This window comes from Notothenia rossii, assembly GCF_949606895.1.
Source record: "Notothenia rossii genome assembly, chromosome: 9".
Lineage (NCBI taxonomy): Eukaryota > Metazoa > Chordata > Actinopteri > Perciformes > Nototheniidae > Notothenia > Notothenia rossii.
Window position 1 is genome coordinate 31041128 of NC_136907.1, and position 12219 is coordinate 31053346.

General features: G+C 39.0%; 1 protein-coding gene across 1 annotated transcript; it reads right to left on the reverse strand.

The window, feature by feature from the left end:
* Positions 1-620: 620 nt before the first annotated feature.
* On the reverse strand, positions 621-2725 carry LOC307019851 (uncharacterized protein; the record flags this gene model as incomplete). Its single annotated transcript, XM_079650954.1, has 4 exons — positions 2659-2725; positions 2113-2400; positions 1626-1702; positions 621-644 (listed from the first exon to the last, which is right to left on the reverse strand). The coding sequence occupies exons 2-4, from the start codon at positions 2387-2389 to the stop codon at positions 621-623; spliced, it is 378 nt and encodes a 125-aa protein (XP_079507080.1). The 5' UTR covers positions 2390-2400; positions 2659-2725.
* Between the last annotated feature and the right edge of the window lie 9494 nt (positions 2726-12219).

Genomic DNA, 12219 nt, shown 5'->3' on the forward strand with positions numbered 1-12219 from the left:
GTACCTTTAATACAACACATTGTATGGGTGATTGTTGACCTAGTGCAAGATATTTTGTTTTAAAACTGCCACAAGTTACCACACATTTACATCAAATGTATGCATGTTGATTTTAAAAAGCGATATATTGACAACAGCACCATTCATTCACAATGTGTAAAAATGAACAATCTGCTGAAACAGAAGCATATTAACATCATATGTTTTTTCAGCATATGTAATTTGTTTGGAGGAAAACTGGCAACCTTTTGGTACCTGAACCGGAATTGTAACAGTGTACATGTTGACTTACCATTCATATAGGCAATTTCATTTTTATCAAGACTTAAATACATTCATTCGTTTTTAAGCATAGTGAATGCAATTGCTTTTGCCTAGGCCACAAGCCCAGTGGACAAATTGTTGTGAACATCATAGTACTATTCAAATAAGATAAACTATATTGTTTGTTCCAAGCAAAGCCAATGTTGAAATATTGACATCAAGTGGCAATTAATTCCTTTTGTTAATTTCCTGTATTTTCTAACTCTATTATACTAGTCAGTTCTATAAGAATGCACTCCAAAATTAACACATGCATATTTAAAATAAACATGTTATGACAGCAGTTGTGTGGAGCTCTATGATGGAGCATCAGTAAATGGCTATAGGAACACAAGATCCAGATATTATTATAATAAGATATTATTCCAGGGGTTCAAAAGAGACCACCTGAGGTTTCACCAGGTGATGAGTTTCCAGAAGGGTTATAAGTGACTGTATTCAGACCAACTGATTCCTTGCACTTTCCAAAGAGCTTTTGTAAAATCTAACATTAAATTCAAGATTATGTGAGATTATAGATGATATCAGTAGAACATAAAGAGCTGTTTGCTGAAACTTGCTTGGTCTTCTGTCCGTCGTATGACTTTAGCAAAAAGAAACGACCCTGTAGTGGATCTGTCGGAGCATTCTTCACATTCTTTACCTATGTAAATACAAAATAGTGATAGTTTGTCATCATTGTAAGTGAAATGGCTAAACACATGACTTGTTTAAGACATCCTTTGTTTTAATGTCATTTTATACAGGGAATTGTAGTATCAATGTAACACACCTTATCTATGAATGAATGGGTTTATTTTCGGGTCTGGCCATTTAAATCCCTCAGGGATCCCATTTTCAGCATTATTATTATTACACTATTATATATTTACAATATGGGGGGGGGTGCCAGTGAATTAATTTGTTTGTAAAGTTTGAGAAACAGAGCCTCGTTGCGGGGAAATTATACAGATGGCTAGTCCGCCCCTGAAAATGTCTATGCAAACGTTATTATTAATAATAATAAAAAAAAGAAAAATTGATCAATTTTTTTTATACATTTTTTTATTTATTTATTTTCATTTTTATTTTGTAATCATCTCGCGACCCCCACTCGGGGTCTCGCGACCCCCACTTTGGGAACCCCTGCATTAGACCACCACTACCCCTATTTCACTGCCTTTAATGTTCTGCGACAATTGAATCTTCATCAAGTCGGAAATCATTAGCCAGTGTCATATAAGACGGTAACATTACCCAAACATACGTGAGAAATCAGGACAATTATTTTTTTAAAAACTACATTTTTTTCCACCCTGCACCTTTGACCTCTTGCTCCCTGTGCCATGATCTGGCCTTGTGCCTCCCAAAGAGAGGCTTTCCTTGTCTTCTGTGATACCTACACCATATGGGACCCAGATTTTTAGAGCACAATTAGAGTACAGTTGAAGTGTCAACAATATAAATGCTGTGTCAGTCATAAAAGGAGCATACAGATAGTCATCAGAAATTAAGATATGTTAGTGGATCTTGAAAACTGCTTAAATACTGAAGCAAATGTGGAAGAAAATGCATTCCAAATATTAGTGCCCTGAATTTACATGAATCGCTACAAACCTTGTGCAGCTTCCTCCACAGAAGTTGATGCTGGCTTTCCCCCATTCACCACTTCCACATCATGGCTTTGAGATTCTACATATCAGAGCCACAAGAGCAAATTTAATTTGACCATACATCTTTTACGATAGTAAAATAATTACAATAATTCAATTTTGAAATCATTGTGTCAGTGCCAATATCACTAAGTACCTTGCTCTCCCTGTCCCTCTGCATTGGATCTGTAATCCCCCTCTTCGACCAAATCAGTAGCCTCCACGATCACATCAGTAGCCTCCAGGACCACATCAGTAGCCTCCACGACCAAATCAGTAGCCTCCACGATCACATCAGTAGCCTCCACGACCACATCAGTAGCCTCCACGTCCAAACCAGTAGCCTCCACGACCACATCAGGAGCCTCCACGACCAAATCAGTAGCCTCCACGACCACATCAGTAGCCTCCACAGGACAGAGATCAAGCACCATCAATTCAGTTTCTGTTGGAGAGAAAAAAATGCTCAAATTAAAAAGGTAAACACATGGCTGTGCATTACAATGTATTTAGACATGCTTCTGCCCAACATAGCTACTCGTGTAATAGTCATATGTAGTTGAATGCAAATCTGGATCACAATAATAATACTAGTAGAGGAAGGAGTGGTGGGCAAGACTCCTGTAAAGCGCACACAAATGCCAATTTATTCAAGGCTCAATATTACTGAATTAAGGGCATCATTGGTTAATAAGCAAATTACCTTTAATCTAAATGCTTGCTTCCAATACATGGAAACAATAGTCATCAAGTCAAATTTTGCCCGTCACCTAAACTGTCCAAACAAAACAGGTCAAGTTGAAAAATCTCAACACTTACCCAGATCTGTCCCACAATCTTCAATGGTTCCTTTTTGATTCTAAAACCTTCTGAAGTGCACTATAATCTTTAAAAAAAATGTAAGCTCTAATATCAGATTTTAAATTACTTTCAAATAAATCATCAATACAGTAAAAGATACTCACTTTAATACTTTCGCATACACTGATTTGATATCCTCTTCCAAGCAGTCATCCAGCTTCATCTGTATGCTACTGAAGACATCTGCTGTGTAGCCATTCTTATTCTTTTTCCCCAAAAGCAAAAGTGGAAAATACCCCAGAGCAGCAAGCCAGTCCAACGGAAATGGTAATAAGTAAATACAAGTCATAAAGCCTGAATTTCACATCAGAAAAGTATAATCCATGTGTTTAAAGGTCCCATGTCGTGGCCATTTCTACTGATCATAATTCCATTGTTGAAGTCTACTAGAATAGTTCAATGTTCCAAACCCACATTGGTTTCTCATACAGCATCTCTGTATAGTATGTGTATTCACTCTCTGTCCTAAACGGCTTGTTGGAGCTCCTGCCCCCCCCCCCCCCCCTCCCCTCCCTGTGAGCCCAGTGGCCTTCTGCGAGACAGCGAGACAAAGTGAAACTCAGCCCGAACACACACACAAACACACACACACACACACACACACACACACACACACACACACACACACACACACACACACACACACACACACACACACACACACACACACACACACACACACACACACACACACACACACACACACACACACACACACACACACACACACACACACACACCGCAGCCTGGCTGGGAGTTTGTGTGTGTACTCAAACACAGACTCACAGTCTCGCCGCGTCCCGCCGTCTCAGGGAGGAGAAATCGGCGGAGCTGCAGCTGAGAAAAGATTGAGTGTGTGTAATGTAACGGCTCCGCGGACGTGACGTAACGTAACGGCTCCACGAATTGTTCCATTTGGGTATGGGCACGTCACCATACCCAGGAAGAAAACAATGGAAAAAGATAAATGTCCAACGAGGCGTTCTGGGGCAGCATAGACAGGTATTTTCTGAGTTAGAGTTTTACTCGCTACAGGGAGTACTTTGAGGGTTTGTGACTTTGCAGACCGTTTACATGCAGAAAAAACTACATAACACACAAGGGGATGGGTAATAACCAGAAAAGCATGACATGGACCTTTAAGAAAACATGATGAAGTATGTTTTATTTACCTGTAGATTCAACGTAAATTAATAGGAAGTATATCACTCTTTCAAATATCAATAGTTCTGAGTCCTTTATAAGTTTTATGAGCATTTTAGCCTGTGTTTCTTTCTCTAGCAGGACACTAAATAAAGAAGCCTTAAATTGATGAAACACTAAATATGGGGCCGATCAGTGGGCTGCTTTCCGACTATTTAAAGATGTAGTCAACAAAGGTCCAGTGTATAACGTTTAAGTAAAAGTTAAAATATTTAAAGTTGTGTTACCACTTGTGCTTACCATTTTGAAGCTGGAGTCTAGGACATGTGCGCCGTTGCAGTTTTTCTTTATTCTTTCTTTCCACTCCTTTTCCTCAGCTGCAAACCTTTTTCTTTCTTTAACCAGTCTCTCCTTGTGTGGCTGTTGGGCCTTACATTTAGGACATTTCTTGCATGCAACAAAAATCTTGTCCTGGCATGCCACACATTTCTTGACATGTCTGCAACAATAGGATGAAGTTCACAGTTAGCTAGTTCTTGATAGTGACTTTAAAACATGAATGTTAGACTGTCCGAGTATTTGGTGCAATACGGTGCTGGTCAAGTGTTAGGAGAGCTATTTCTTGTATAGCCTATAATATTGCATGTACAAATGTACAGTTTTTTTGGGGGGATATTGAATTTTAATCATATTTGTGTTCTTTGTCTCCCTGTGGTTGCTGTGTGTCTCGTTGTAGTCATTTTGTGTCTCTTTGCAGTTGTTAACCATCTCTCTATAGTTTTTCATCTCTCTGTGATCGCTGTGTGTCTCTGTGGTCTCTTATTGTCTCTTAGCAGATGTTTTGGATTGATTTTTTGTTGATTTGGTCTCTATGTAATGTTTTTGTGTCTCTTTGTAGTTGTTTGCTATAAATTGAAGCATTGATATTTCAAATGTATTCTGTTATAGATAAAAGTGTCATATAGAAAAAAGTCAGGCAAACAATGGTAGCACAAACGGACAAGATATAAGTGATATAAATTATTATTCATGTTTTTGATCACCACAAATCATTATTTAAATGTGTATTTCGTAACCTCATTAGAACAGTTTTTGGTTTACTACATCGGTTTACAGACATGGGTAAAACATGACCCATGTCTGCAAGTGTGATAAAAATGAATTAAAAAATATATATATATCATAATTATTTTGGTAAAAATAATTATTATATCAGTGATTTGGACCAAACAATATATTTTATAATTGAAATATTTGTCACTTTGTCACACTATCATATATCATACAACCGATAACAATGATATTTAACTGTAATTGTTTCTGTAGTGTAACTATTGATCTGTGGTGAATGTATAAAATGATTGAATAAAAGGAAAGAAAACTGATTGGGCTAATTGCATCTCAGTGCAGATGAGTAGAACTTTTCTTGAAGAAATGTTCAGTATAATAATTGGTATAATACAGTATAATAATAATATAGTGTAATGTTAGGGTGTGTACACTGTCAGAACTCGTGTTTCAATGAGTGTGTAACTAATGTAATGTAACTTCATGTGGAGGAGAGCAGTGGACTCTGCTGCTACTGTAAGGCTAGTGCTCATGTCTGTATATGGCTCCCACTCTCTCTCTCTCTCTCTGAGTGTGTACAGTATGTGTATGTGTGTGTGTCAGGTTGAACGAAAATGCCACTTTTAGGTTAAGGTTAATTCTTTTTTCCACATTGCCTGAAGCTAATGAGATGCGAGGTTACAACTGGGAAAGAGACCAGTCTCTCCTCACTTGACAATGAACTTTGGTGAAGGTCAAGAAGCGGTCAATGTGACGTAACGCCTCCAGAGCACGTGTGCAAGTATGATCCCGGGGTCTGATAGATATTAATATGAGGATGTGCAAAACAGACAAACTAATAAGGCTTAATTTAAACATTAAAGAATACTTTAGGTCAAGGTCTTCTTTTGAATAAGAAAAAAGCTTTGGGGGTATAGAAGAAGAATATGGAGGGATGAAACCCTCTTTAATGTTCACACAGAGCACACAGCACACACAGTGACATTTGTATCTACAGATCAATATTAAGCCTGACAAAGTAATTAACGTCTAATTAATATATTGCTTTCCTGCAATGTTAAATACGTTTAAGCACTTATTTTAACTGATATTATACATATGCATTATACTCTTATATGATGTATGTAGATAGTATAAGAAATGTGCAGAATGACAGTTTAATGATGGAGGTATACACACATATTGATAGATGCCTTGTGGACTGTTGAGGAACCTGCAAGTTTTTCATTCTGCACTGTAGTTGTGTATAATATGATATGTCAATAAACCTTAGAAAATCTTGAAATCTTGAAAGGGATGTGCAAAATAGTCATTATATACAGTCTTTAACTAACTATTAGTAGAGAATAACGAGTAAGAAATATACTTTATAGGGATCCTATTAATATCTAATAATACAAATAATAAAATTAAATAACATGCTTTAACCACCAGGTGTCCCTTTCTATCAGCTGTGCACCATTATGGTGCAAATACAGCCTATCTACCAATTGGATCAAATATAAAAGTCAGCCGAATTAGTGTTGATACTGCGAGGAGACGTATTTTGTGAAAAGAAATGTAAGATGTTGTTTAATTGCTGATATATTTATGATCCACGTCACGTTTTCAGTTTTGGCGGCAGTTCTCATGTTTGTCTAGAAGTCTTCTCATCAGGGATAGAAAAATAGAAATAGAGAACTACGGCAGATATGTAATATTTAATGCACCCGAACCGTGCATTACAATGCCGTTATGTGATGATGACTTTCAAAGAGAAAAGCAAGCACACTCGGAATAAAGTATTTTTATTTATTTTTTTAAATGTTTTTGGATTTCACATCGTATAAACATCAAATCCCAGCGTGCATTGCGGCTAAACCATCCAATCATCGAGCTGAGGATCTTGCTTACGTCTGTTTCCGGTATTGTTAATGACGGATGTATTTTGTTACACACACATTCCTTCACATTTAAATTTTAATTTACATTAAACTATTTCGTGAGGCCTTCTAACATGTTTTTAGATATAACTACGGTTGTAAATTAACATGAACCAAAGCTGTTGCCTGGCAACGCAATCGCACAACGTCACGTCCGTTAATTCCACATCCACACACATGGATTAACATCGATTTAATACATTGATGTAGGCAGCCTTTGTTTCTGCTAAAAGAGGTGTCGACCAGCTGGGGCAACAAGAAAATCGCCGTAGTCGAGTGTGACTATTAAAAAATAAATAATTATTATCTAAATATTGAAAATAACAACTGACCGTCGGGGTAGCATTTGCTTGGTATTTCCGGGTATTTCTCCACTGGTTAACATGGGTTAAAAAACCCAGAGCCCTAGAGAGAAAGAGTTACGACACTCTTTGATGTCGCCGCCAGCCGGTCACGTGGTTTATGTATGCCGGGATAGTTCAAAACGCACTTCCGGGGCAATGCTTGGCAAAAACAGCACTAACATGGTCAAAATAGTTATAGATTAAACCAACGCTGTTATTTTTCAAAGATTGTTTTCATATGTACATGATGTGGTTACACTTTGTATGGATGAGCACTATTTCCAAGTGTCGTTATTTAACGATATTTTGAGGGGAAAGTGTGGTAGCACAAGCAGGCTATGTTGATGTCACTGCCAGGGCAGTCACGTCCATAGCATAGTTGCGCTGCGCTGTCATGTTCTTCTATGGGACAGACATGTAACGATCAACTATCTAAAAATAGTTGTGTTAATTAAATGCACAAGGGGTTCTTGAACGAAATATTATAAAACGTAAACAGAAATAATAAACAGATAATCTGCTCTTCCCACAAAATAGTCCCCACGGAAATGTATTAACTAAACTCTATATGCACACATTAACAAAAAAGAAACAAAGACAGGTTTTCTGCGTTATTCAAATGTATTCACAGTTTTTCGAGCCAAACAAAACAAATAAAACCCAACAAAAAGTCCACTCGTGATACATTGAAATTGTCTTTACTGCCTAATCCAGGTTCATTGATAAAAAAAAAAAGGCTGTTGCTCCTGCGCCCGTCGGCGGCAAAAACAGAAATGTTTGTAGGCCTTTTCAGGCTATAATCCACAAAAAAGGAAAACACGATGATCGGCGTGGCACAAAGGAGCGATCTCACCCTGTCTTGGAGAGAATCTCTCTCACTTTGCGCGTCCTCTCCAGGGAGACGTGCTTCGAGGTTGGTCGATGCAATATCCACATACGGTTACTTTCAGTTACTTCCCCCGTTGCATTTTAACATATATAGACTTGCTGAGGAAACTTAAATATCCCGCTGAATACCCGCATTCACCACACATACAATGCACATTTTTTCAATTTCAGTTTGGAGACAGGCTTGGTCATAGCGTCTGCAACCATATCATCTGTAGGACAGTAAACCAGTGTCATCTTTCCTTCTCTGATGACAGATCTAATGAAGTGATATTTTATATCCGCATGTTTACACCTCTTTCGGCACACAGGGTTTCTGGCAAGTACAATGGTTCCCTGGTTGTCTTCATAAACAACAGTTTTCTTATATACATAGGTATCCATTCCTTCGAGCAGTTGTTCCAGATAAATACATTCCTGTATTGTCAAGGCTAGAGCCATATATTCGGCTTCACAAGTTGATAGTGCCACTTTGGGCTGTTTCTTTATTTTGCATGAAACCAGTGAGCTGTCTGTACCCATACTTACACAATACCCTGTGGTACTTCTCCTGTCTGTGGCGTCTGCCGCCCAATCTGCGTCACTATAGGCTTGAAGCCCTAAGCCCTCGCTGCTCTTTCTGTAACAAAGCTGTTTATCTGCTGTACCTTTAAGATAACGGAAAACATGTTTTGCTGTAATCCAGTGCTCTTCTGTGGGATCAGCAAAATGCTGTGATAACTTACTCACTACAAAACATAGGTCAGGGCGAGTACATGTTGTCAAATAAATGAGGCTGCCTACAGCTTCTCTATACATTTTTACATCCGTACATTTTTGTGCATTCTCATTGTAGTCTAGCTTTTGATCACATGGTGTTTCCCTAGTTCTACACTCCTACATGTCAAAACGATTCAGGATCTTTTCCACATATCTCTTCTGGGATATTTTTACACAACTGGCAGACTGTTCGTAGTCCATGCCTAGAAAATGTTTTAACCTGCCCAGGTCCTTCATCTTGGATCTGGTGGAGAGCATATCTTTCACCTGCTCTAGGTTTCTAGTGTTGTCTGCTGCAATGATCAAATCATCCACCCAAATCACAATTATCACTTTCCCTGACTCTTTTGACTCCTTTGTGTAAACACAGGGGTCTACTGGGTTCTGTATGAAGTGGTCTTCAATTAGACATGTATGAAGCATCTCGTTCCAATTTCTGTTTCAGGCCGTAAATGGATTTTTCTAGCTTGCACACTAGCTTCTCTCCTTTCTTCTCGTAACCTTCAGGTTGTTCCATATGTCCCTATCAATGGGTGCGTGCAGGTAGGCTGTCTTCACATCCATCTGGTGTAAAATAAAGTCGTCTTCGGCTGCCTTCTGCATAACTACCCGTACACTGGTCAGATTAGCTGTAGGGGAGAATGTCTCACCGTAGTCTATTCCGTCCCTCTGACTGTAGCCTTTAGCTACAAACCTGGCCTTGTACCTGTCGTGCCCTTCAATACCCTCCTTGATTGAGTACACCCACTTGCCTCCCACTGTCTGTCTACCCTCGGGTAATTTTGTTAGAGTAAAAGTATGATTGTCCTCCAGGGACCTCATCTACTCATCCATCGCTCTTTCCCATTTTCCTGATTCAGGGGATATCATGGCCTCTTTAAAGGTCTGAGGTACACCACTCACTACTTTGTAGCAGTAATCTATGCTGGTAAGTGTACTGTCATCCTCGTCACTTTCTCTCTGGGCAGGGCCGGCCTGATCCATTAAGCGACATAAGCGGCAGCTTAGGGCCCCTCAGCCACTAAGGGGCCCCCTAGAAGAAAAAAATATATATATATTTGAACGTTTTTTTACATTTTTTTTTATTTTAACTAGGGCTGTCAAGTTAACGCGTTAACGCAAATTAACGCCACTAATTATTTTAACGCGATTAACGCATGTGTGTTTTTTGTCGTCGGCCGCCCCGTAGTTTCAGAGCGCATCAAGTTTAAAATACCATCTACAAGCTGATGCTGACAGCCCCGCTCCTGCCATCCGCTTGCGACAGACCACACTTCCACGCTCACCGGCAGGCACCGACTGGCCATCGGGAGGACCGGGAGGGTATGTGTGTATGTGTGGCACGAGCGAGCGAGAGAGAGAGAGAACACGCACACCTAAGGTGTGTGCGTTCTCTCTCTCTCTCTCTCTCTCTCGTTCTCTTTCTCTCTCTCGCTCGCTTGCTTCTAATATTTTAAAGAAAATATTTTTAATCGACTGACAGCCCTAATTTTAACACGTGTTTTGATGCGCGGGTTTATTGTTGCACTGCAACACCCTGCCAGCAGTAGCGCTAATGAGTGCAGTGCTTGCATGGCGCACCACCATTACCAATAACAAACACAGAAAAAGACAGAGCGTTCAACTGTGGGGGAGTTTGCATGATCTCTGACAAAAAAAGGACATACGCCTCTGGTTATCAAAAAAGAAAAAAGAGAACACTTCATGAAGAAAAAAGGCAAAACAATAAAGGTATGTAACTTCATATTATGGCTGAGTCTCCTTTCCTGTGTCCCACTAACAATAGTTGGATAACTTGGATTCGGGAGTTATCTAACTTACTTACTACTACTACTACTTACTTTCTAGCTAACGTTACAGCTAGCTAACTAGCCAAGTTATCATTATTACCTCAGCCTTTCTGAAGAATAATGCGATGCTATTAACGTTACTGATGTATTTACTTTAGAAAAGTTTAGCTCAGGCAGCAAGTCACACTCGTAGCTAATGTTAGCTAGGTATATGTGCTTGTTTCATATTTTGACCAAATAAACCAATTACCCCTGGTATTAATAAAGTACTATCTATCTATCTATCTATCTAAACATCATTTTCTGGGTTCTACGTTCATGTAAATGCAAGTATTCATTGGCACACCAATTATTGAATTAGCTATATAAAGCCAGTATGTTCCATTTCAAGTCTGTTTCCATAAAGCTTAACTCTGTAACATACTCTCCTCAGGAGCACTTCTGAAGTACTTTGGAAGCCCACAGCAGGTGCCAGCACACACCACAACGTCCTCGGAGGACACTGTTGGTGAGTTCAAACGGGCCCAAAGTGAGAGCTTTCTGAATTTGGAAAATTAAGTCATTACATTACAAATGATATATTTCTTTTTTCCATAGCAGGTCCATCAACCTCCACCACTGCTGTTAGTACAAAGTCAGCTGTTGGCACCAGTGACTCCGATGTCATCCAAGAAACCGCCTCAGACAATGCTGGTAAGTTATGTGTTAAGTGTATAGATTAAGCCCACAGAGCTAGCTACAATTGCCATTTGTTGAAGTTCTATTGAGCAAGCTCGCTGTTCATTGCTTATAATAAATATCTGTCATGCATGGGGAAGGAGTTTGATGATACCTGTTTTTAAGGACTGATTCTGGATCAGCACTATGGAGCTGTCTCAAAAGCAGTGCCATAGTGGTGAAAAGACAGCTGATCTAGAGTCAGTCCTATAGTCATATATTAAACAATTATATACCTCTTTATTCCATAGCAGTTCCATCGACTTCACCACATTATTATTATTATTATTATTATTATTATTATTATTATTATTACTATTGTGTTCAATCATTCAACTGTGGTGTTCATTGCCAGGAACATCAACTTGTAAACATGTCAAGTAACAAAAACTTTTTTTTCCTTCTTAATTTCCCTATAGGTATTTCTGTACCCATTGAAGTTGAGAGCAGTACCATTACGCCTACTACACCTACCTCTGTAACTTCTACTCCTTTTCTCTCTGGTTCACCAATGGACCCAGCTGAGTGGCCATCAGTACTTAACGATCACGTACGTACAGATCTGGTGATTAGGAGGCCAGCACAGGTGGATAGAGATTTTGTATTCCCGAAAACACCAAACAACAGAAGCTTTCATTATCATTACATGCTTAGACCACTTGTAAATGGTGAGAAAGTTAAGCGAAGCTGGTTAATATACTCCAAGAACAATGATTCAGTCTACTGCTTTTGCTGCAAGTTGTTTTCCAAGAAATCATTAAAGCTCATAACA